A 27,715-nucleotide genomic window follows, 5' to 3' on the forward strand; every position below is an offset into this window, starting at 1 on the left:
AACTAATAGTTTTTTTTTCAGCAGCATTATACAGCTTTTTCATGGTTTTATCTTTTCGCCGAGATATTAAGCACAAATACAACTAGGGCCTACTACTAGATTGTTAGAAATTACGTTAACTATTGGAAGGACAAGTAAGTTTGTTTTAAATTATAATAATTAAATTACAACTTTTTTAGAACTGATATGACAAATCTGTATGGGTATTACCTTTAAGACAATTCCAGTAATAAATAATTTGCTATTTTGATAAACCTGGTTACTTTTAAAATCGATTTTAAAACAAATCACTCTGAAATTGGTTGCCATTACCCAATAACAATAATAAAAATATGACTAATTAAAAACATGATATGTTATATGGTGTAAAGTAAATAATAAAGATTGACAGTTATAAAGCCAACTTCTGGGACATGGTCGTTAAGTTTTATCGTTCATAAACCAGTTCAGATAACGTGACGTTTTAACGACGCTTCCTCGTTTTGTTGCGAGCCGTTGATTAAATTCGCTATAGAACAACGTTCTAACGTCTGATGTATTTACATCTTGCCAAAAATTGTATTGGTAAAACTTATTCCAACTAATATAACTATGCGGATTAGGCCAAGAGCAACATTTATTCATGTAGGCCTACAAACCAAAATGAGTGAATGCATGTGAGAAAGAAAATAACGTACGTTCTTTTGAATATGCAATTCCATATTTTATTTGATATTTCATTTTACTTTTAATTCACAAAAAATGTCGCCGTATACTGTTAGAGCTTTGCATGTCCACATATTGAATTGTGACTACATCTAAAATTTGGTTTTGACACGATTTTAAACATTTCAATTAACTAGAAGTACTTAACATATAATTAAGCAAAGTGCAACCCACGTCTGTCTTTCACATTCATCACAACATTAGGCATCAGTAGAGGTCAACATCCCGTCCTCAATTTAACCTATTACTGTAATATGTTTACCAAAATTAACGCAGTTCGATAAACCCACCAACAGATTGGGTAGAAGTCAACCACAAGATTGTGTAATTTTCTTTTGTACTAACCAGAAACAAAAAATCCAAGCTTTTGCAACGTTGAAGAACTTCGAACACAACTTTGGAAAACAAGCAAGACGACCGAGTGGACAAACCCAAGGACTGACGACACTGTAGGAGAGCGGAACAGCTGATCGTGTCGGGTTGCATCACCTGTTTGCATCAGCTGATTTCTGTCAAGGTCCCAGCTGCAGCACAAATGCAGCTGAGCTTCATGACGTAGAGCCAACAATAAGGCAAAATGTTCTAAACTAAACATTGTTCCAAATGAAAATGGAAATGACAAAAACGCAACAGTATTATAAACTAATCCGATCTCATGTATTGGGTTCTGTTTTTTCGACAACCTTAGAAATTTCCAGTCCACACCCTAGTCTTGTATCAAACGTAAACCTTTTTAGGTCATTCATTTATTGACAAATAGCATCTAGGTCCGAATCGATCACCCTTAAAATCGACCTAGGCGACACTATAACCACACTGCTACCAAGACAAAACAATTGTTAGAAATTATTTTTACAGTTATTTTGCTCTAAATGAACGTTGAAATGAAAATATACTGTTAGAGTCAAAATATACCGTATATATATTGATAACGGAGTACTATAGTGAGGATTTTTACTAAAATACTGCAAAATTGGATATTTAAAATAACTTCAGGTGGCCATAGAAGAACTTATCATACTAATTAAATTCTACAGTATTTAAACTGTTAACATTCTGATGTGGCTTAGATGGCTTAAATCAGCTGTTTGTAGCATTGTAATCAAATTTAGTACTTACGAATTATACCGACCACACGTAAATTGGTTAAATGTAAAATATACTTTTACGTTAGGTTAGGGTAGGAAGATTTTGTTATGCTAATTAAAATCTTATTTAAAAGTCAATTTATCGGTGTGGTTGGTATAATACGTAATAGCTTCAAATTTCAACATTCTTTAACAATATTAGGCACACATATACGTACAAATTGATACTATTTTAGAGCTGTAACTATTGACTACTCAGTTATAAGTACTTTGACTCAATAATTCCACAAGTGCTTGATACGACTTCCAGAACTGTTAAAACTTATTAAAATCATAAAAACTGCTCAGGGGGGTTGTGGCGTTTCCTTTTCAGTTTGTCATCAATAAAATTTATGTCAGTGACTCATTAGAGTTGTAACTCACGCAAAGAATGCGTATTTATGTACTGACAAGTGCTTTGATTCTAGGAGAGAATATATACCACTTTCCTTGTTACTATAAATAACCAAAATGGGAGATGCCGGATTAAATTCTAAAACCGTATATCCACCATCAATTGGCAAGGTTTTCCCTGACGTTGGTGAAACTTCCGCGCTATCATCATGAAGAAGACTGCATCCTTCTTGGTTAAGTCAAATAAATAAACGATACACCACTTTTTAAACGGAAAACGACATTACGTCTATTTAAGGTGGTATTTTCGTGTTGAACGTCACTTTATTCGGTTGAGAACTTGTAGGCTCACCATATATATTAAAACGTGACATTGTTTTTTTTATTTCAGGACGGGCCAACAGCTCGTATTTATAATAATAATAGATTCAGTTTAAGTAATAGGTTAATAGGTTAAGTAGAATAAGTTAATATACATGAATTATTGTGTAGACATATGTGTAGCCAAGTCATAATTTATAGTGCTAGCCTTCAAACATGAAAGTCGCTGGTTTGATCCAAAAGTAGAGTTTCTGCACCCACATGTCATTGTAATTGGGTGATGATGCTATTTAACAAAATATCTACGTTAGAACAAGAACATGATTTGGACAATTCCCTTACAAAAACTTTAAAAAAAACATGCCAATCATTTAGGAAAACAAATGAAAACTCACAATGAGCAGGCCTAACACAAATTGTGTGGAGATTTTGACAAGATTATCTAGATAAAGCGTAAACTAAACGACACACAATCCTGTGTACAATGTGAAAGGGAGGGTCTATTAACAGTGAACATGTAACATGTAGCCACGCCGTATTGACCATTGTCATCGTCACAACACCGTACAATCCAGCGGACAAACCGTTCACACGAACTCACACAGTTTAAAACACTACAGATGTAAACATCGAGCTATGAATACCTTGATTTGTAGATTTCTGCTTTTGAATTTTTAAATTTAATTATACTTACTTAACTTTGAAATGGCGACCATGCGAATGTAGGCATTTTAAACAAGTATGAATGGAGATGAGTGTAGGATGAGTGGAATCTTGTAGTGATTGTTTAATTTCCCTTTAGGGAAGTAGATAATTTATTTTCTGACAAAGCAATGTACTGAGAACTTTTGCGCTAGACTTTTTTCGAAAAGACAATGAGTTACTTCAGTAGCCTTTCAACGAAACTACAATAAGGCTAAATAAATGGAGCTTATATACAACAAAGCTTTAAACATAAATGACCAATTTCGTTATTTATGCATCAAACTGAGACATTATTTCTTCAAGAAAGTGGTGAAAATCTGGGTTGTCACTGACTCAAATCAAGGACAGATAGGCCCATTTTCAAACAATCAAAAATCTACTACATTTTCTCATAATGGGACCGGTCTTTTTTGCCAGGCGAACACTATAGGCTAACCACTAAACCACCAAGTCAACGTAATATCATTTATGTCATATATCAACGACCAGGTAATTGGCCTTAAAGACATACGGAAAAATTAGATCCTCAGGATCGAATAGTCTGTATGATGGAACCTGTCTCCTGACCTTTCGTCTATCTGGTACTGGCTTGGACCATAGACCTGCCCAGGAGACATGTACCACCATACTGACTATAGTCTTCTACGTTGGAAGCAGACCTTCATTGACAAGCAATGTTTTGCCAAAATCCAGATTAGTGGGATTCGTACCATGAACCCCAGGACGGAAGCCTTGTGCTCTCAGCGCTCACGACAGTGTCGGTACTGTGTACGGTATCAGCTCTTGCAAACACGGTAGTGAGGTTATTTCACTGCACGGTACCCAGATAGATGAGGACGTAACATAGATCTGCCATTAAGATATTGACACAGCGACAGTCGCGGTCGATTGAACCATCTTTACGGACCATAAAACTAACCGATAACAACCAGCAAACCAGTCTGATCAAGCCATTCTGTTAAATTAGGGTGATGTATAACATCGATTATCTTATTAGGCTTACCACACGTCTAACATTGACGTGGAAAATATTTATAATGACTTTCTGCTAATTCTGGTGTTGTTTGACGAATTATTGCGAACATTCAATCATAAGGGGAAATATAGCCTGTATAATGGGGCCTGTCTCATGACCGACCTAAAACTGGTCCGGACTTACACCGTTGACCACACTCAAGGTAGACGAGGAGTCAGAAGACAGGTTCCACCATACAGAGTATAATACCTGGAGTAACATAAACCACATTACTAAAAATAAACGTCACACAAAATGGTTATGTGTCAAATATCTGTGATTTTTAAAGGTCTACTTTCAATTAATTGTTTAATTTTAATAGATATTGTTGTCAAGTGCTGCCTTGTCCTTATTTCATCGGCTTTGGCGTAAGCTAAGAGTATCGCCATGATATATGGTTGAGGTAGCGCATTTACGTGAGTATATAATCTTGTGAATTATTTGTTTAGTGTATCTGTTTTGTTGTCCAACGTGTAACTAAGCCTCAAAATTAGTTTTAAAAATGAAAAATGTGTTGATCATAATTTTTATTTTTATCTTTGAAATCCCTAAATTCTCCCATACTCAACTGGTCCCAAGAGAAACATCTCCATTGCTTAGAGGATACATACTACAGATTACTGGGACTAAAGATTATATCTAGAGAAACTCCAGACCAATACTAATAACGGATCTGATGCGCAGCTGGTTGGTAAAATAGACTTAACGGAAATTGCTAATTTTAACACGAAAGCACGCAACCTCAGTTTAAATCACGAAAGTGTTTTTTTGTACGAAACCTGGTCAGTACTACTAAAAACATGTCGTGTTGCAACACGCTTTCGACCTGAAAGTTTAACAACCTCATAAACGAAAATATTTCTATTGAAGTTAAAGAATTATCAGCATTAACTTTAACGTGGGCAAATAAAGAAATGCATAAATCACAATATTGAATGCAAAGTCAAAGATATAGTTGAAGTAGGTAATCGCTTACAACATATAGAACGATCAATTCATAAAGAGTGGAATTGGTTTTGTAATATGGCTCAGATACAATATTACGGTGGTATTTCAGCACAATTCCCAATTACACAAAGAATATCGGTCGTATAACGCTTGCTTCTGGCGACTGGCCAAAGCCTAATAACCGATAACATCTGCTATTTGTAGCATACGACTATTTATAATTCACGGAAGTATAAAATTCAATATTTTCACAGCTATTTAATACATAATAGAATTTACTACAATGAATATCTAATATAATAGAACCAATTAATATACGCTGTTTTATCCTTTTCCTTAACAAGTAGCATGACATGTCATCGAAAGGAATGTTTTTGATTATGTTTTAATATCTTTGCTCAAATAAAAGTTATTAAATTAGTGTGAAATGTGACTAACATTAAGCTACTTGATTTTTGTTTATCAAATCAACCACTTACGAATTTGAGAAGAATATGATTTTAAACACTAGATTTAAAATAAATGTCAACATAAGGCCATTGTTCGTTTAGCCTAAATTACTCATTCTATAAACTAAATTTTTTGAGTCTATATTTAGCTACAGAAAATATTAAATGTTATTCAAAGATTCACAGCATATAAGGAAAAAATCAGACATTATTTCCTCAGCGTGAAGTGTTTTACTTTAAATAAAAATGTTACTGTAGTCAGAGGTAATACAAATTCATCGGTATTTGAAACTAGCTGTTACCCACAGGCTTCACCCCGTTTGACTTAGTATTAATAAAACTATTGATTGGTCAAGTTAAGCAGAAATAAACAAAACAGAATACAGTAATACAAACAAATAATCACGCCTGATTATAATAATGTAATAAATTAAAAGAACAATAAACAAATAGGTACAGCTGACGTATTTTTAGCATGGAAAGATCCCTTTGGAAAGGAATTACGACCTTAAAGGGCAATTTATGAGATAAAGGATAGTTTCGCGCAAGGTTTCTCGTCATGACAAACATTTAAGGTATATGGTTTATGGGGGTGTGACTTTTAGTTTCTGAAAAGTTTTTGGGTACTTTGGGATTTATATATGGATAACGTCATGATGGATAACTTCTCCGAAGTTTGTAGCTTAATCTATATCAAATCAGTCCAGTCCATCAGTCTAGTTTATCATGGAAATCAGTATTGACTCTGAGGGTATTGCATATATTTGAATACATATTACTAGATTGTGGTTACAGTATAAAATAAACAACTTGACAAACTGTTGAATGCAAAATAAGTTTTAATACTTGGGGTCTCCATGCTAGAATTTTTGGATTCAATAATAATTTGTATAGGTAAGAAAGGTATTTAAAATAGTATAAATTATAAAATGATTTGGAAAAACAATTGATTTAATCATACGTACGCATATGCATATGTAAAGCAGTGAATAATTTAAGTAGTAGGCTATATTTAGGAAACTAAGCTTAAGATATTTGGTTAAAATCTACATAGTCAATCCACAAAGCTAATAAAAACTTTACAAAACTAACACTGTTTATATATTTGTTCATAAGATGAAGACTCAGCAATATACCAAGAATAAACATAGGACAAGCATTGAATATGTAAATACTTAATTGTGAATGAATACTTAATTGCGTTGTAGATAATTCACTACAAAAATTGAAGAGTATAATAATATTTGGAATCCGGCTCCTTCAATTGGCTCTTTGAACACGACTTTGGACATACCTAATCAGTGAGATCTACTATTAAATTACTACTATTACTTTATTACTTTTCAGACTTACAACCTCAGTCAGATACTATTTTTAGGCATAAAAAATGTCTCGTCTACTTACAAAAATAAGTAATCTCCATTCGATAAATAGTTAATCAGCTTTCGTACCTGAAACAGAAAAATACGAATAAGTTTTTTATATATTTCAATGTAGCCTAGACTAATGTACCTTAAACCAAGAAAAATTTAACAGTATGAAATATCTTGTACACATAATAAAGACATGTAAATGCATCACAAATACTGTACAACTAAATGACGAGATTAATTCATTAAAAACATTAAATATCCAGTCACTTCTAAATAAAAAGATAAAACCCAAACAAGAGTAAAAGAGCTAGCAAGGGTGGATCTGACACCATCTGTTTTGCTAAATCCATTTGTAAAATTACAAGCATTTAACCTCCAGTGGCAAGCAGTTAATTTAATTAGCGGAAATAAATCCAACTTTAGCTTAACGCAACGAAAGCCACTTCCCGATAATTTCTCTTTAACAACTCTCTGAAGTCATTTTTTACATTGCGAATTCCATTTCAATATTAACAAAATATGAGGCAGTGTTGAATATTTATTGATGATTAGTAGTTCTATAGATTAAGTAATAAAAAAAATATATATATAAACAATATAAAAGACTTACAAATGTTATCCAAAATACGTTCAATGACCTGATTAAATTTATTTAAAAATAGGATTTGTTAATATTAATATGGACATTTTTGGGTTTAGGATTGACTAAAATTTTGCTACACTGCTGTGAAATAACCTGTTTTCGTTATATGTACATTTTTATTACGTAAAAATGTTGTTTGGATGTTGCCGACATAAACTATCAAACATTTGTCGTTGTTTCATCAACATCATTTTCATTTATTTTCAATTTGCAACAACCAAAAAACTGCACAATCCTCAAAACAACGACCTTAAAAATGTTATCTATACTTATTTAATACGCAAGCAAGATTTTTGTGACGATTACTCCTCCGAAACTACTGAACCGATGACATGTTTTTGGTGTCATTGGAAAGAGCGTAACGTGAAGTTGTGCAGGAAACTCTCTTTTTAGGTAAATAATTAGAGAGTGAGGCCCTGGGGCCCTTTAAAGTTTCGTATTTCTCCATAAGATTAACATGGGAAACAAACATTGTTTTGAAACTCCAGCTGTTGTCAGAAATTGAATACTGTATTAATAATTGGTCTCCATGGAAGCATGAGAAAATTCACAATGTTTACATTTGCTTTGACATTTAAATGTAAACAACCAGAACTGTCAAATGCCTATTTTACAATTCCAGACAGCTGATCTAAAAAAATAAAACAACTATGTGGTAGGTTTATTTAATCTTTAACTTTACGATAGATTATTTATTATAGATCTATTTCAATGATTATGAAACAAATTTTTCCCGTTGCGAAGCAAAAATTAATAGTGAGAAGAAGAACACATGTTAATTGTAAACAGTCAATGTATAAATTATCTATGTTGTATTAAAAATGTGTATAGTTTTGGGTTTGGTTGTTGGTTTGTGTTTAACGATATAAGTTATTAGTTATTGAATTTTATTTTAAGGATTTGGCATATGAGTAAGCCATATGATAAATAACACCATTTCAGAGTTCTGCCAGTTTTTGCCTATCTCTGTCCTGTAGAGTTTAAAGTAGCCTACACCTTATTGTCTACAAATTGGCTAAATAACTTGGGTACGGTACTTTATAAAAGCTGACAGCCTCGGTTAACTTAAATTGTAAGTTTACCTTTTCCCGTCCATGGGCAGTTTGATTGTTAAAAAATGACCCTTTAAACTGGAATAGGACTGTGTGAAATTGTGAGTATTTCCATTAGTTAATAATCTTTAGTTGACACTTTTAAAATCATCGGAAATTGTGACTGTTATTAGTTTTTAAACAAGTTATTTGTTTATAAATAACTCCTGTACTTCTTTGCAATTGTATTCTTTGCTCGATTTCGAGCAACATGTACACTAGTTAGTTTTTTAATGTGCATAACTTTATTAAAGAAATATTTCAATGTATATTTTTTATTAAAAAATTAATGCTTAACTTAGTCTTTGTAGTGTAGTGAATACACCGATGTTTAAGATACGAGTAAAATTCTTAACCATATTTAAATTGCTTGATAAATCTCGCACATCAAACAGTCATATGGTCTAAAACATGCAGTGATTCACTTTGTACTCTTGTGATGAAATATACTTTTCAGGGATTTTAAATTTACGAAATTATTTTTTTCCTATAGGCCTAGTAGAGAAAGTAGTTTAATTCCACACATTCATCGACACAGGCAGCAAACTTCACGCTTAAATAAATAAGCTATGTAAATGGCGACACATAAAACCTAACTGGTTGAATAAATCAATTCACGTTAATACGTTTTTTTATACTAGATTTGTACAAGTCGGATGGTGGGAATTCATTTCAATACGCTCTTGAGGGAGATAGAGAATAAAACCGGAAATTGATACAGTATTACAAACCGGACATTGCTGGCCATTGTAACATCATAGAGTACAAAGACCCTGCTATAGAGCATGGTACTTTGTATGTCATACCGGGATCAGTGTCAATACCAAATTAGCTATTAATGCATAACAAGAGTTTAATAGATGAAACGTTTTCCCACTATTAGTTACTACAAAATTACCTCTCATAATTTCACACTCACCATGTATAAAGTATAAAATAGAGAAGGTTTCGTTTTCATAAAGAATGTCGAGTTTGAGTTTTAATATACGTTTTAACTACTCCTGATCCTGAAGTGCTTTTCGATGTGATATCTTTGTAAGTGTATGCATGTGTATGTGTGTGGATGTATTGGTATGTGTAGTTACGGACTACAACTGTGATCGACGATCGATGGAAATCGTTATGTGGATGTAACTGGCAATGGTAAAAGAATGTTATGTTGTTTTTTACATGCTACTATTTTAATTTGAAGTCAACAACATATTCTAGCACAGCAAGATGGATTAACCATTTAATAAACGACATTATCTCGAAACAGACATGTTAAATATTTCTGGAAACAAATAATCCTGATTTTAAGTTGTAACAGCTTATCGGTACGGACTTTCAAGGTAAATCAACTACCTATAATACCATTATTGAATGTCTATCACTTCTACTTCAAGATGATGCGTTAAAATATGCCATCAGGACCTTAACGTAAAACGCTCCGATTTTTCCTTTGTGATTCCTATTTTATGTAAAATTGCTCAAAAACATTATTAATCAAAAGATTGGAACTAATCGGTTTAAAAATCTATCCCAATAACAACAGTTACACGGGTAAAAAAAGCGTGCTATTTTTGCAAACAGTAAGAACTAAGTAAATTTTGAGTGCATAGAAAAAACATTAAGAAGGTTTTTTCATCATAAATTATTCTTTATGGAATTTTATTGTTCCCAATATTTCAGAGTTCGCTCCTTGATATAAGTTTCATATGACTTCGAACCGCTTAACATCTAATATTAAAGTTATGTTTGTCAAACCAACAATTTTAGGCTAGGTTGAGTTTAACTGTTAATATATTACTTTAAATGTATTAAATATATTTTTTTAACTTTAGTTAAACTGTCTATTACATTTAGATTTGGATTTAAGATCCCACTGAGTCTAATTTATTGTGTATTACTTTATATTTAAACATTTTGTTACGGGAACGACTGGACTTTATTAAGCGTCTCTTCACCTTAAAAACACATAAAAAATCTAGAAATAAGTGAAATTCAGCTCTGCTGCTTATCAAACATTGTTCCTGATGAAATAACAATTGGTGCAGGTAAGTAATAAAGTGGAAAAACAAAAATTATTTAAAAAAATTTATTTTTTTGATATTATATTATTCAGTGAGATTCACCCTTAAATACCTGCTATCAAGCAATCCATTTAATTGCATTTTAATTGCTTGATAGCAGGTATTTAAACCTTTTTAATATTATTTAGCAATCCGGAGGCTGCATCCACAATAATAGAAAAAAACCTTTTAAACGTTATAATAGAACCCCAAAATCTTACTTAAGACAGTCAACGCAAAAATGTATTGCACAATGTTTCTTTTAGCATTGAATATTAAAAGGTAAAACAAATTTCAAACTAAATAAGTTTTACAACACAAAAGCTAAACTTTTAAGCTCATGAGACCTAAATTAATTACTCAGAATAAAAGTGCAGGGGAGGCAAGGGACCGGTGCTGTCCCTTGAATCCTTTTGTTGAATTGCAAGTATTAAAACAGGATTCAACTATGAGCTCTCGGAGAAGCTCTTCATTAATTTTATGTCAGACAGGATTCTAGTAGTAAATTATCTACGTAGCAAACGTTGAGTTTAGCAATTCAGAAAGTTTTTTTCTCACTTTAGCGTATAATATTCATACCGTATGAAAAAAGATACAACGGGGATTGGTTGAACAATACAGGATGTTTAAAAAAATCATCCGATTTCGTCGGTTTATAATTTGAAAACTAATATTTGGGCATGAGGTTAATTTCATATTAAAGAGTAACTAATCAAATTTTTACATTCCATTTACAGGTGCTCAATATGGCCCCCTTTAGATGCACAGCATATGTGCAACTTGCAATAAAAATTTACTTAGGTAGAAAAAGGTTGTGAAAATTATTGAAATTTGAAAATAAATACCAATTTTTAAAAGTAGGGCATTTTTGAGGTGAAGGGGTGTGATTTTCGATAAACGCATAAGGGTGTCTTTTAGAAAATATAATTCCTGGCCATGAAAATGCTTTCAAATCTTTGCTAGCTCTTACCGCGTTTTAGTTATAGCCAAAAAAAAGTGTTTTGTCATTTTTAGATGTCCGTCATTTTGGATTTTTGGGAGGGTTAAAAAATTTGGAAATGGGACTTTTGGATATTTTTCTTTAAACTCGAGAACTTCTTCTTTCTAACAGTATATTGTTCGATAAAATCGAATTCATAGATGAGTAGCTATGGTTTTTCAAAATCGGACGATTCTTTTTGAAACACCCTGTAGGTATTTCGTTTAACATGTAACACATCCAGAATAAGATTGGGAAAAGTTACAAAATTCATATTTCACACGTACTTTTGACATTGTTATGCTACATTAATTAAAATTAAATAAATGAGTCTTTTATTAATTAATTATAATTAATGACATTTTTAAATAAAAAAAAATTAAATACTAAATTTGTTAGGTTATCAAATCACTTATATTTTAAGACGGTCCTGGCATAGAGGTCCCTAAAGGTTTGAGATAAACTCCTAACTTATGAAACTATTTAGTTTGAAAACGCAAAATCGTAAAAAAATTAATAGGCCTAAATGTTACAGACAGTAACATGTAAACTAAAGGACAAAATACATCTATAGCACAAAGAAGATGGATGTTAAACCTTTTCAAATCACCCATTCGTCGTATGAATGGAGTATAAATCTCTAGGAAACTACTGGAAACACATAAACCAGTTTTTATCGAACCTGGAAATGTCTTAAGTTTAAATTGTAACACGTTATATACTCCAAACTGGGTCTTAGTAGTTTATATTTGTTTGTAAGTTAACCTAGTGACATAAGCTTAACGTTGTTACTTATTAATTATTGTAAAAAATAAGAATAGTAAACCGACCAGTAATAATCTTGATCTAACTCAGTCTTGAAGCTAGAAAAGCCTTTCACTCCGTTCTACACAAATTAATCACTCAATTTCGGTTCAAATTACTCCTAGTTGCGAAGAAGCTAAAAATAAATAAGTAAACAGTTCTTTACATTAAATAATTAAAGGGCTATGAATTCCCAACATGGTTTAATTCCTTTTATATTATTTTACCATATGACTATTATGGAGACACTAATTTGGGGAAATAAGAATGGACAAGTGCGGAAAGAGTTAAATTAATTGCTAGCATTATTTAATTGTTAGTGGGTAATCATAGTACAACACAGAAGTTCACACTTAGGCCTATAGTCTTATCACATATTTTATCATCTAATTATACATCCAAAGATGACGTTTTTTATGGCTATACCCCGGGAACTAGCACAAAATAAAATACTAAATGTAAAACATGGACTTTCGAGCGTTAAAACTCGGAAAACAATGCAAATACAAATACAAACAAGATTTCACGGCCTGGGTCCGCTGACAACACTACAATCAAACAATCCATTGTATTTTCTCGTTTTAAAACAGACGATTTTCGTCTGTTTTATGACAATCGCATACGAATCAACAGGATAAAAATAAATAATAAAAAATCATACCTGATACACCAAAAAGAATCAAAAATTTGAAGTATTTATTTTCACAGTTTTGTGGACGATTTTTAAACATTTTTTAACTGGGTGCATTATATTATTTAACACTCTAGAATAGATATATTTGAGTACCATCTATTAGATTAATCATTGTTTACAATTAATTGACACTTATTTACGTATAATGGTCTGTTGAAAATCTATACCTAGTTGAGCAAAGAATATAATGTTGAAACTGTTTTTATAATTTCCAAAAAATACTTAAGAATAAATTTAACGTTCCTGATGTTCAAATATCGTATGATCCATCGCGATTGATTAAGTAATATATCCTTTAACGTCAAAGTAAAAAAATATATTATTAATTCAGATTTTTAAGTAAAAAATAAAAATTACGATTAAATAAAATGTATTTGATGAATACGTGAAAACTATATAAATGGTTGGTTTTGTTATAAATTTCCCTTGTGACCGGAAATACCGTAGAAGATATTGAAGAATCTAAAGCCTGATTGATATATAATCAAATACCGTATGCATATTCTTTATTTTGTATCAAAGTAAATGTGAAGATAATTTTTCTAAATCAACTTCATATGTACAGCTTATAGGTAAAAATTATATTATTATATAACTGTTTTTATTAAATATTAATAACAATTAATAATAATAGTAAGAATAATAATAATATTAATAATAGTGATTTTTATAGAAATTAGATAATAATAATTATGTTGTTTGGTTATATTAATAGGCTTATTAATGTTTAAATTATCAATTAATAAATATGCTCTCAAGCAATATATGTTTTATTATTTACTCTTCATATTATATTACTTTACTATCATTATCATTTTAGAGTAAATGAAATTTTTGTCCTCACTCAGCATTTTAAAAATAGTAAAAATCATTGTTTACAAAAAATGGATCACAATGTAGAATATTGAAGAATGTATTACAGTGTGTGTTCTAATATTATTGTTCAGATCTTAAACAAAACTTAAGATAAAAACAAATGTACTTTACAAAAATTTAAAAAAATTAAAATTTCAATTGCGTTATTTTATTTGTATAAGTTTGGAATTATGTTTTTTGAAGACAAATACACTAAATCCATGGTTAGTATTAAACAAATTAAAGAATGTTTTAATGTACTAAAGTTTAATTAGAACGGTATTAAAATATTAAAGAAATTGTGTTTCCTAAAATGTAGGATATATACACAGTATTAACTAATTTTCATCCGAAAATAAATCGAAACTTGTTTCTCATGTGTAGCTATTTTGGTGACACTGAGCACTACTGTCGACAAAAATTGGTTAATCTTATTTTAGGGATAATTAATTGTGCTTTACTTAGGTTGTAAAACAACAAAACAAACTATTATTTATAATGGCATCGTATTTTTATTCAAAAACTAGTATTGAAATAACTTAAATAACGAGAAACAAATTTTAAACAAAAACACGACCCTAGAGGCACCGAACGTAACTAGCATTAAACTTATCTTCTGTTGATCCATTAGGATAACAAGTCTATTAATGGAGTATGTTTAATCTATAAAAAACTTCGCTGTAGACTAAATTCTTACATTGCAGTTAATGCATCTTATTTATTCAGCTCATTTTTGTGCAGTCTTTATAAAGATTCTTGCCCTGAAATAGAACGTGTTAAACTCATGCGATCAAATCATTAATTATTAATTATTTTATAAGTTTAATTATTACCGAAGAGCCTCCCTCAATCCAAATAGTGTTCATTCCTACTCTCATCACTCGAGCCATTGTCCTGACTTGAGAAACAAAGACACTTTCGTTTGAGGACAATGGTCTTTGAAGGAAAGAATCCGGTAAAACCAGTCGTGAGTCTGAGAGGAATATAAAACGAATGGACGTTGGTCGTCTAGCCAAGGTCTACCGTTCAAACGGGTTAAGGAAATAAATAGACGAAGACAGAAGGTCAACCAAAAAGGTGTATTCCTGTTGGACAAGGCAATTCTTAATTTCCTCTACAGCAACAATACCAAAAACTACACAATCGCAAACTGATCACTTTCATTATTCACACCAAAGATTTCTGCGACAAGTACTTAAGACTTTACCTTCCAAACAGACTCGTTCCAAAATCATACTCTAAACAATGTTTTAAGAGGAACTTTGCCATAAAACAAGCAGAGGACTTCCACCTATAAAAAGAGGCTAGCTACTTCTGCATCACACTTTTCAATGCACCGTCATAAAATAGAAGCACCTAGGTAAGAGAAAGTTGATTCATGAGGTCATTAACAGCAACAATTTCAACAAAACCAGTAATTTCACACCAAATAGACTGCATTAGTCACACAAATGATATCCACACAATTGCCTATCAACTCTGTTTTTTACATCACCTGTCAAAGCTCTTGCTCTATCACAGGCTGAAAACTAACTACACGATGAAGGAAGATTGGAGGACTTTTCACCCACCAAATGAAGTTGGCTGTTTTTTTCCTACGTCAAAACTTTCAAAGCAATGACATCTGTCCTTTAAAATGCATCTAGACATTTAAGAAGTCCCTCAGCCTTTTTATTACAACGTCAAACATCGCAGCATTTGATAATTTAAAAAGTGTGAGCTTAGTAATCAATAAAAGATTTACGAGGGCATTTTATAATGCCCAAAAACCAACGAGTCCCATAACATCAAACAAGTAATACTTTTAGTATTTAAATTGTATAGAGCATAAAAAATGTATATTTTTTGGGCGAACAAATCATAGCAAAGGTGTCTTGGAAACATCAGTTACTCTGATTATTAAATTGGTTAAAATCGGTTAAAACTATTTAAACATACATATCGTTATGAACACTGAAATATGAATCAAACTCTGAAATCTTTCAGTGACAACGCAGGATGCAGCAGACAGCTGCACTACGCAGCGACGCAGCGCCAGACAACAACGCATGCGTAACCGGTCATTGTTGTCCATTGTGGGAGGAGGGGGGAGGTCACGTGACCCCTTATTGGGATTCTGTAGACAGGTGAGCGGCTGGCGATGCTGGTAAAGACGGGTAATGGTTAGCTGGTCCCGTAATCCGAGGGTCGAAAAAGGTTGGGGCAATAAAACGACTCCACTGGTCCCGAGAGGTCCAGGTAGTTTTGGGGCGGCTAATCCAGTGGGGCAATGAGGCATGAAGCGTGATGTAAACAAACAATAAATACTTGCAGTCCTGTCCGGTCCTGTCCTCGGCAAGAATGGTGCGAATTTTGGAATTCCCCCGCCAGGTCATCATCCCATCGCGAAGCTCTAAACAATGCATCACTCCACTCTACACGTCAACAACAGCAAATACTTGCAGCGCTCTCGGCATCAAAGAATGTTGCGAATTTGGGGTTTTGATGCACTCACCTACCATAAGGGGAAGTCGATAAATATACCTTTAAACATCGATAAGAGGTAAAAAAAATGGAGTACGAGAGGTAGTACTGTAATAAGTGAAGTTAGTAGGGATATTTATGTTCAAACTCAAATGTTAAGGGGAGAGAAGGAACGTGGAGGAAAAAGAAGACTGTAGCAATGAAATACTTCATCGACAAAAAGCTAGAATCTCTTTCAACATGGGCTCACTTTTAGCGAATTTCCCCTATAGGGAATAAGCTATTACCGTAGTACTCATGATGAGACCTGGACCCGGGACCGATTTATTTTTCGTTTTGAGGGCCCTAGAGGCAAAAAACACCATCCGTTCAAATTCATAACACCACACCGTCCGTTAGCGCGATAACTCGAGCAAAAATGTTCCGATTCTTTATTAAATTTGGTACAAACGTGTAAACTTATGTTCATTCGAATGAGTCCGCGAACCAGCATGATCAGACTATGGGAACAGGGGTTTATGGGGGGTTGGGGGTTTCCATTTTGACCCTAAAAACTTAAAATTTAGCAATTTCTTTTCAAACCATTATGTAGAGCTTAAAAAACAAATTATTTAGTATATTAAAGCGTTATCATGCGCCTAATTGTTACGGGGAAAATTCAAAAATCTGTTATTTAAAAATTTCCATGTTATTCTTATGGAGAATAAGTTGACTATGTAGTTTGCTTGTTTATGACCATATTTTGATCAAATTTGGAAAATGCATTAATTTCATACTAAACTATTAACATTTTACAAAAAAACACATTGTTACCCTCCCTGTTGCAGAAAACCTAAGTAGATATAGTCGTTAAATTAATGCTATTTAAATAGGGAATAATGTGACATTTTAAAGGATACATTTAAGTGTAAAACCAATCAGGCAAATGGAAATTCGCTTACTGCAGGTTTGCTGCGGCGGAGGTATTTTAAAATGTGTATCAAACGTTTCCTTACCCAGAGAGGTTTAGTCGAGGGGAATAGAGTCTGTAAATATAGTTTTTAGTCATTTGTAATATGGTAGTTTGTTTGTAAAATCTTTGTAAGCATTTAGTTTGTCGTATTTTTCGTATATTTTATTAGTTTTTTGTTTTGCTATCAATTGTAAATATATCTTTTCCGCAATTTAATTTCATATATCATCGTATTTGATCTGGTTTTTGATCAATGTTTATGTCATTTTTTGTGATATATGTTTTTAAATGTATTTAGTAATTATTTAATCGGAAATATTCATCTTTTAGCTGTGTGTCCGTTCTACGCACGGGGATCTTATAGTGGTCAGTTGAAACCTTCCTATAAAAAGAACAGCAGTTGGTTTGCATATTTTAAAATATGCTGGCCAAAATAGTATATATAAACAAATACAGTATCCGACAGTTTCAAGTAAAAAAAAACGCGTAATAGAACACTATAAGGGGTACACTTCCATATCTGTTGGCACAAACAACCAAATGACCTTTTCCAATCAATCTTTATATTACAAAAAGTAGCAATAAGAACCCTAAACCCACTATCAAGAACATTGCAAACCAATTTTTATAAAAAACAAAATTCTCACATTAACATCCTTATACTTGGTTGAAGTGATAACCCAAACAATGAAACTGAATCCCACTAAACGATCAGAAACACATAACTACAACACCAGGAAAACCCCGATCTGAATCTACCGCAACATAGACTTGAAAAAACAGAAAAGAACCCCTTGATGACTGAGGAGGAGAAGAACAGCAGTAAGCAGTAAGCAGTAAGTAAGCAGTAATGAGTAATATTGATTAATCGATTGTTTAATTCGATATATCGTTTGGTTAGTTAGGTTAGGTTAACCTTACCTAACTAACCAAACGATATTTACTTAAAATATCGTGGTTAAAATACTATACCTCAACCTCGCTATTTAACATTCAGGTTGGAAATTACACTATCAAAGGTGTTCTTGTCCTGTCCGTACGGAACACTGAGTAATATAATATGCGCTACCAACTTATGAATAATAATTGTTCAGGCCTACGAACCCAAGAGATAGGCAATTGGTCTATTGGCTGTATGGTCCAGCGAGCAGCACATAGCGTTGAGAAGACACATTGGAAAAGCGATTTGAGCATAATCCGTAAACCTCCGTTTCAATCACCCGGACTGCAGTTGTCACTTTACACTTTACACAACCACCATTGAAGCGCCGTCAATGAGTTGAAACCTTTTATGTAAGCTACTAGCTGTAACCCGCGGGCTTTGCCCCGTTTAACTTCTTAATTTTCAAGATGATCTCGTTCGCATGGCTCAATCACGTCCTGGTTGAAGTTCGTTCGCTACGCTCACTCACCTTTTGGTTGCAAATTAGCTGTTGTCATAAATGTAAAAGAAATAATAGTGCTGCACCCTGTTGGTAATCCTTGTAACTTTAATGCTATTGAACATCATAGAACAGAACCAACTTGTTTAATTGAAACAGCTGTTAAGATTCATTAATTCCATTTCTCATAAGGTTAACATGGGAAACTCCAGAGCCACTGGGGCGGAGCCGATTGGACGAATCTCGAAATTGATGGTGTATAAACATATTCCATGAAATTCTACACGTATGTACCAAGTTTCGTGGCAATCGGTCCAGCGGTGTCTGAGTTTATCACTGCCAAATATACCAACATCCTCTTTTATACTTATAGATTGGTAACGCTTATGAAAAAAATGTAAGTTTCCCAGGTATACAGAGTGATTGGTACTCAGTGTGACAAAAATTTTTTGGTGTAAGTACAAAGTAAATGCAGTATAATGATGCATATAAAATGTTCCAAGTCTAAAAATTAGCTTCCCAAAGAATTATTTTATGTTTTCAAAAATAACTACGTTTTTAAACTTAACACAGCTATTTCTCAATTACCTGTACATGGATTTGAGTAGATAATGTCATTTTCGTGCTCTACATTAAATTTTGAATAAGAATAATACAAAATGACAGAGGATCAGTTGTAAAAACTCCATTGTCAATAGATTCAAAGATAAAAATTAAGATGTTTGATAAAAATTAAAAAAATCTTGGTCAATTGCATTTGTTCACACCCTGTATACAAGAAAGTGTCGGAATATGTTAAAAACTGCGCCATTTTATAAGCTTTCCAACCATATGCTACACCATTGAGCTTTATGTCTGCTTATGTACGCTTTAGTGGTTTGAAGACTACAAAGCATGGTGTCTTTTAACATTTAAAACATAGAAAGTTGGCATGTATTAAGCAAAAGTTGTATTTTTGTTTCAGCTTGAACAGTAAAACAGTAAAACAGTAAAAAAGTTCCCTGTTTTCTGGCATTCAAACCACTAAAACAAACAAAAAAATATCTAAACCTCAATAGTGTAGCATATGATTGGAAAGCTTTTAAAATGGCGCAGTTTTAACATATTCCGACACTTTCTTGTATACAGGGTGTAACAAATGCAAAAGACCATTGTTTTTTTAAATTTTTATCTTTGAATCTATTTACAATGGAGTTTTACAACTGATCCTCTGTCATTTTGTATTATTCTTATTTAAAATTTAACGTAGAACACGAAAACGAAATTATGAAATCCATATACAGGTAATTGAGAAATAGCTGTATTAAGTTTTAAAGGCATGGTTATTTTTGAAAACCATAAAATAATTTTTTGGGAAGCTAATTTTTAGAATTGGAACATTTTATATGCATCATCACACTTCATTTACTTTGTACTTACACCAAAAAAATTTTGAAACACTGAGTACCAATCACCCTGTATAAAACACTGATTCAAGGTCTTTTTCCCGGTTATCAAAACTCAAAAAAACTTTTATACACTAAGAATCTCTATTTTCATTTACGGTTACCCTACAAATTATTGAACTTGCGATTAATTAAATCCGTTATGTAAGGAAAAACTGTTTTAATCCAACTTGGTTTGGATTTGCTTTTGAAACGTGATCGGAAATGATTGCGGTATTTGTAAACAACATTCAATGTAAACATATCAGTGACATCTAGAGAAAAATAATCTTGAACCGAACAGCTGTTCGCTATCTCATAGATGATTATGTGATAAAAATTGTCAGAAAACTTGACAAAAACCGAACAAAATTGGGTGTTTAAACGTCCGCAAGTTTATTTAAAAAGTAGTGAGGCCATATTTTAATAGCCAAAGACACTCTCGCCAATCCAGTGAATACATTAAAATGATTCGGATCTTGATAGGTACTGTACTCTCGTTTTTCAGGAGAAGGCCGCGTAAATGGCTCTTGGTCCGTGACAGACGGAAGATAGGCAGACAGAAATTGAGATGAGACTTGTTTCGGCTTCTTTAATGTACAGAACATAAAAATAACCTAAAAGTTTATGATTCATCTGAGCAATGTATGCCTACATACAGAACTCTAGAGTTTTATTTATATAGATTGTTTTTAACACATATATTTGTATATTTTTTCAGTTCTTTTCTTAACGCATTTGTATTTTATAATAACTGTTTTCAGCATGAAATAATCGAAAATTATTCCCAACACTGTGTATTAGTATCCCTAGGAATTAAAACCGAATGAATTCTATAACATGCCATATTACTGATACTCATTCGCTGAATCACCATTTAAACCCTTGAAAGTATATAAACATTAATGCTGTACTTTTTAGTGTTACTGGTAACACTATCTAAATCTATCAAACACTCTCCAAAAATGAGTTTTTAGAGACAACGAAGCACCTCAGGTCCCTCCCTCCTACTGATGAATGGACATTGATAGCTATACATACACTAGCCGTAATCCTGTTAGACAAATTACAAAGGGGCTGCCGACGGGACCAGTGGAAGTGCGGATTAAGAGACCTTACTTGAGACTGGGACCAGTAGAAGTAGGGTACCTGGCTTACGGGACCAGTTGAGTCTGCCCCGTAAAGACCTTCAATCTCCCCGCAGGCCTGGCAGGAAATGATCCCCGTACTCGACATAGCTAAGAGATTGGTTGTGCTCCAAGATTCTAGGAAATATACATTATAGTCCGGAAATAACTACGGTAAGTCCGGAAAATATGCAGTAATCTTTATTCAACTGCGCCCTTCAATAGATAGCCCAACATTGAAATCTGTAGTTTTATTGACATTACCACGCAAGTTGTTCGAAGGTGTTCTCGTTTTCTCGAATAGGGATTACGAATTAATTTTACACATTTGTCTAAGTTTATGCCGTTTTAAAATACATTCACTTGCAACACTTCGACGTTTATGGTCCGACATTCTGATCTATAGTTTTATATATGGCATTTAGTATTCTGATAGTGAATGTTTGACTATGTATTCTAGCATTCTCGAATGCAAGTCATAACGTATTGTAAACTTAAGACTAAGAGTGTATTGTATTGTACAACAATGCATGTCTTCAACACTTGGCATTCTATGGTGTTTTATAAAGTTAGGTTAGGATTTACGATTCTACGAGTGAACCTTCATCAGTTTTCTCGTTTACTGCAATAATGAACCGATGTTAAGCTTACAATGATGAGGATATAGTTAAGTCTCGCCCACTAATATTCAGTAGTAATTAACACAACTTGCGTCATTGATAACTTTCATTAGGCCTATTGATCGTTGACGAAAAACTATTGAACTAATAATAACTAATCTTTGTTAACAGCATGTCAACGTTCCTAAAACTAAAGTGAAAGACAGAAGTAGAAATTTTGCATTAAATTAATTAGAAATTAAAATTATAACTACAAACTTTTTAACTAAAGAGGAGACTGTGTCAAAATTGAAAATTGTATAAATTTGTCGCCAACTTCTAACAAATTTAAGTCAACACATAACACAAGTAGCCTAATACATAACAAACTTCACTGAACCAATTTTTGAAGCAAACAGTCTCGGGAGCTTGCAAAGAGGTTTTGATTATACTAAATTAACTCGAGCTGTTAATTGAAACACAAAGCTTTCTCGGCTCATTTTAATTAAAAATTACTGCCACAGCAAAGAGTCATGTGTTGGTTGGATCTCTGTCTAACGACTTGACACTTTAAACATTAGTGACACCAAGATTTCTTTGTATCGGATTTTTGCTTGATAATATTTAACGACCAAAGGAATTTAGACTTAAAACTATAAACACGATTTTCATTAAAAACATTTTTAACCAAGTCGATAAAGGTGAAAAATACGTGACTTTAAATAGAGTTTTGCGTTCAACCAACGTCGACTCGATTTGAACCCGGGACCTCGAAGTACGAAGTCCTGCACTCTACGACAACACCAGCTTCCAGATACGGGCACCCACTTCTCGTTAACAATATTCGATTCCAAACCTGTCCAGGCGGCAAATGTGGCGAAGACCTTGACTTCAAAGACGAGGGGCGCCACGGCGTCCAACAGGAAATGTACCTCATACCCGGCATAGTAAACAGTGGGTGGCCGGCGATGCTGGAGTTGGAGATCAAAGGAAAACTGTCGTTCCTTGAGGTAATACGAAAAACTCCAGTACTCTGAAAATGTATTGGTTGTTATTGTTTTGTCACCTTTGAACCATTCACAATCCCCATCCCTAGTTAAAGCTGTCGCTAGAAAATTAAAATGGGTTGCATTAATTATTTCTGCCGAATACGCAATCTTCTTTACCAAAGTATAAGTCAAACTGATAAGACGATTTATTGTCAAATCACAGATAAGTAGACCTACTCCACTTCCTTCAATCTGTGGTGAGATACAGCATACTTATTGTCACACGAACATAAACTTGAGGTGAAAATACTGTGAAAAACCAGGAGTCAGCTTGTAAAGTCCAGGAGTTTATAGGGGGTTTTAAGGGGTAAAAATGTTTTTTTTTCATTTTTTACACTAAAAACATAAAATTTAGCAATTTATTTCGAAACCATTATGTAGAGCTAAAGAAACAACAAATAATATAGTAGGCTATATTGAAGCACTGTTGTATACCTAACGATTACGAAAAATCCCAAAAAGTGTAAATTTAAAATGTCCACGTTATTTTCATGGAGAATAAATAAACTGTTGTAACTTGCTGTTGGACATATTTTAATGTAATTCTGTTTCTTTCATACTAAACTATTAATATTTTAATAAAAATCCCCTTATTACTTCCCTGTAGCAGCAAACCTAAGTACTCATTAAAATTAACTACAAATTAATTTAAAAACAAATTTAAAAAAAAAACAAAAAATTTAATTTTAATTTTTAAAATTTAATTTAAAAAATTTGCCTAGTGGTGTTTTTTTTATTTTATTAAAATTAATTATTATCTGTCGTCCAGTGGTCGAAAACTCGACCAGAAACATGTAATGTACACGTATTGACAATTGGATACTGAAGTAGACACCCCACCCCATCTATTAAAGAAAATAACTGGTGACAACTTTAACATGGAGGTGGAATGTAAAAGTACAGGCTTCTCTATTTTAACCTCACGCTGTAAATAAAACAAGCGATTGTAATTTCTTCCATTTGTTTTGATTTTCTGTTTATATTTCGTTGTTATTTCGTCACCAGCATGGCAACCCATAAAGCCCATGTTTATTTTTTTACATTTCAAATCCATTTTTTGTGCTTATATTTGAGCCTATTTTTAAAGGGATTCTGCACTTCTACAGGAAAGTATCTTTCCAACGGTATGCGTAGATTTTCCCTACGATGCACACGAGCTGAGAAAAAAGGTTTTAAAGAAACATGCTTGCCTATTAATACATAGATAGATTATATTTAAATAGGTAATAGATCTGTCAATTTTAAGGGAATAATTTAGTGGAATTCCAGCCGGGTAGATGGAAATTCGCTTAGTCTGCAGGTTTGTTGCAGCGGGGGTAACTCTGGCGGGGGTATTTATTTTATATTATAGGAATATTGTTTAACCAACAATGAAATAACACTCCTTGATTCCTTATCATAGATTTGTTTGAATGTGATTTGTTTAGCCTAAATGTCTCACAGAACTTCTAATTTGGTTTAGGTTAGAAAAACACCCTGTATAACCTGCGAATTTTACAATAGATGAAAAATCTTTAGTTCAAAGTTAAAGATTGAGTGAAAAACTGTTAAACTAAATCGAAACCGCTCATCAGTCTTAAATAACTCTTGACAAACAGCTGACTAAACCATACAATAGTTTGTCCCTATGTATCGACATTTCCTCTACGCCAGTCCCAGGTCATTGTTGATAGCGACTCCACGTGTGCTATCACACTGTTATCACACCAGTTAGCACACCTACGGCTCACGTCCTGCCCGCGCCTCGCCCGTGACGTCACTCTGTTTAATTTAGCCCATTGTTCCGCGCCCATTGTCCACCGTCTACCATCTACAAGAGTTATGACCGATGCTTATCCACTTAATTCTCTTGGCCAATTTACTCTCTTCATGCTCATACGGAATCATATTATAATCTGTGATGAGTAGTTTTGCTGAGTTAATTGTTTGTATGAGATTTGTTGAAGGGCTACAGAGAGAAATTTGAGAGACAAATTTAGATTTACATTTTTGAAACATGGTGGATATTTTAAGGAAATTATATCTTAATTAGGTAGATCACCTGTCTGTTTGGCTATGACCATCAACAACGTATGAAGGACAAGTTTTATACCGTACAATATTTTCAGCTGAACTAACATGCAACATTTAATGTTACGTGGGTGGATTAAGGTATTGTTTTCGCCCAAAATTTTCTAGATTGAGGTTTGGGTTGCTATGTCCGTTTTGGATCCCCCTTAAAAAAAAGTGTTTTTTAGGTGGTGCACTCGTGTGTGGATGTGTAGGCTACAGAGTTACAGACGACCCCTTTGACCCAATTTTAACAAAGCTTGTGTATGTGAGTACAAGTCCACAATCCACGCGTTCTTTTAGTTTTTGTAAATTTGTATATCAAATAGTGACTTTTCCATGTCAAAACCGAAAAAATGGAGCATACAAGTAAGTAAGTTCAAAATTCAGTATGTTATAATACATTTAGCTCTAAAAAAAATGGTACAACCCCAAATGCTGTTAACTTACGATTCAAAACCCGCAGTTTTTGTGATTTTACCTATTAAATAGCATAGGCTAATTACATATGAGTTCAGTAACCAATAGCATTGACTTTAGACTGTCGATAAGCACGGATCTCTTCGTGCTCGCTGGGAGTTGTAAAACCGAGGTCTTTGCACGCTCGACCTTCGAGGAGGTGAGGTTTTAGAAGCGAGACAGAATCATAGCTTAGTCATCAGTGTATGAGTCCTCGCAGAAAACAGCTTTCATAACTCTAGCGAGAACTAAGGAGAAATTTTGAAATTACATTCAACTACTGGAAGTACACTCATTGTGACGAGTGGTGAAACCCAAGTAAGTTTTTGAATCCCTTTCAAACCAGGCAAAATGGATTCAACTTGACTTTTAATAAATGGTCTGGAAATCGCGGTCTTAGAGAAAATGCTTAACTTAAGGCATCTTTCTTTCAAGTATCCCTCATGTGTCATTATTTCGATGTAACGAAATGGTAGATTGAAACTACTATTAAATTGCGCGGCCTCAATTTTGGGTGAAAAGTTAATTGTGTGTTATTATTTTAAAACAAACCCTAATTGATGAAAAGTTGTAACATGCAACAAAGGTATGGATTAGCCTCAATAATTTAGTCAACCCGTAAAGAACAACGTACAGTGTGAACTGGAGTTTGTCAATATGTCCCTTTTATTTGTTTGTAAACGGATTTTCCATTAACAGTAGGCATACATTAAAACATAATTCTGCGCAACAACTTATCTAGTTGAATTCATAAGTACGGTGAAAATTACTACAGAAAACAAGATTTAAGAAATTGGCAAAAAAAAAACTACTTCCCGTAAATAAATACAAAATGGTGTGCTACATAGTGACATAGTAGCAACTAGTAGGTATACTACTCCAAAATTCTCTGAAAATCACTTCTGTCTACTGTGCTCTTCGTTGTCTAATAGTAATAACAAATTATAACGTTACCTTCTACATACATTACACTCTCTTGACATACATTTGGATTTGACACTGCATAGCTTACATTGTTATGTTAGAATGTTGGTACACTAGTCTCGATGGTAAGTCTCTATGATATGGATATTATCAAAGGACTTGCTATCAAGGTAGACATTTTATCGAGGTTAGCATTAGCCTGTGATTAAAACAATCGGGGTACCGCCGTGCCGGTAGTACAAAATCAAGGGTTGTTTCGAAACGACACGCGTTGGGTCATTGATATCGTTATCATGTCAAAGAGGGGGGGGGGGGTTATCGTGCTTGTTATCGAGGTATTAATGCACACCAAAGTTTCAGTGACTCTTTACCTTTGCTTGGAATGTGATTCCGTGTTGGAAAGCCTCGTCCGAATGTAGGGGAATCCTGGTGTCGTAGTCGTCATTCTGCACAAGATTATACTGCTTTTTGGAGGGCATCTTGCTGTACACTTCACCCACTCACTCAGAAAGTGACATCACAAACCAAAACCCGCACCAACCGGCAACACTGCACCAACGTAAACAAAGCCGAAATAGCAAGCCGGCTAACCTCAAAATTCTAAAAACTGGCAATCTAAAAACGTATTTCGTTTTTGGGTGACGAATATTTTACTAACTTCTAAAACTGTTGAATTATTCTACATTCGCGATCCACTATGTATAACCTAAAACCTACGTTGAAATACTACACCAGATGGACACGGGTTTATTTTTAGACGAGCGCCTTTACAATACTTTGACACTAGCTGGGGCGCACGCGTTTCTACGGAAAACTGTTTAATCCACATTCCCAAATACGTAGCCAGCCGAGCGGAGGACGACGCCGGTACACGGTCGGTGGCGACAGCGACGGAGCGCGCACAGTTCTGGCGGGAACGGGAAGGGCGACTGGAGACAAACGGCGGGAGTCGGCGCGCCGCGCTGATGCTACCTGGCGGACAACGCTGGAACTACCAGCGCTGGACACAAGGTCGACCTTGTGACGTCATGATGTCCAGTATACGGAACTGGTGTCGTGTATGTTTTACCATGAAAACCCCCTAACTTTGTGTATGTTTTACCATGAAAATACTCAACTTTGTGTATGTTTCCCAATGAAAACCCAAACTTCGTTAATGTTTCAAAATGGAAA

At 33.6% G+C, this 27,715-nt stretch overlaps 1 protein-coding gene across 2 annotated transcripts in view; it reads right to left on the reverse strand.

Annotated features, from left to right (window-relative positions):
- LOC128994134 (carboxyl-terminal PDZ ligand of neuronal nitric oxide synthase protein-like) overlaps positions 1 to 27,448 on the reverse strand; it is a 322,594-nt gene extending 295,146 nt beyond the window's left edge. For both annotated transcript variants that reach the window (XM_054418431.1, XM_054418429.1), the window contains exon 1: positions 26,914 to 27,448. In XM_054418431.1, the coding sequence (XP_054274406.1) occupies positions 26,914 to 27,021 (108 nt within the window). In that variant the 5' untranslated portion in view covers positions 27,022 to 27,448. The remainder of the gene's footprint in view (positions 1 to 26,913) is intronic.
- Positions 27,449 to 27,715: the final 267 nt, after the last annotated feature.

Source organism: Macrosteles quadrilineatus, unplaced genomic scaffold (assembly GCF_028750875.1).
Source record: "Macrosteles quadrilineatus isolate MER2022 unplaced genomic scaffold, UCM_ALF_1.0 Scaffold_5__1_contigs__length_97177068, whole genome shotgun sequence".
NCBI lineage: Eukaryota > Metazoa > Arthropoda > Insecta > Hemiptera > Cicadellidae > Macrosteles > Macrosteles quadrilineatus.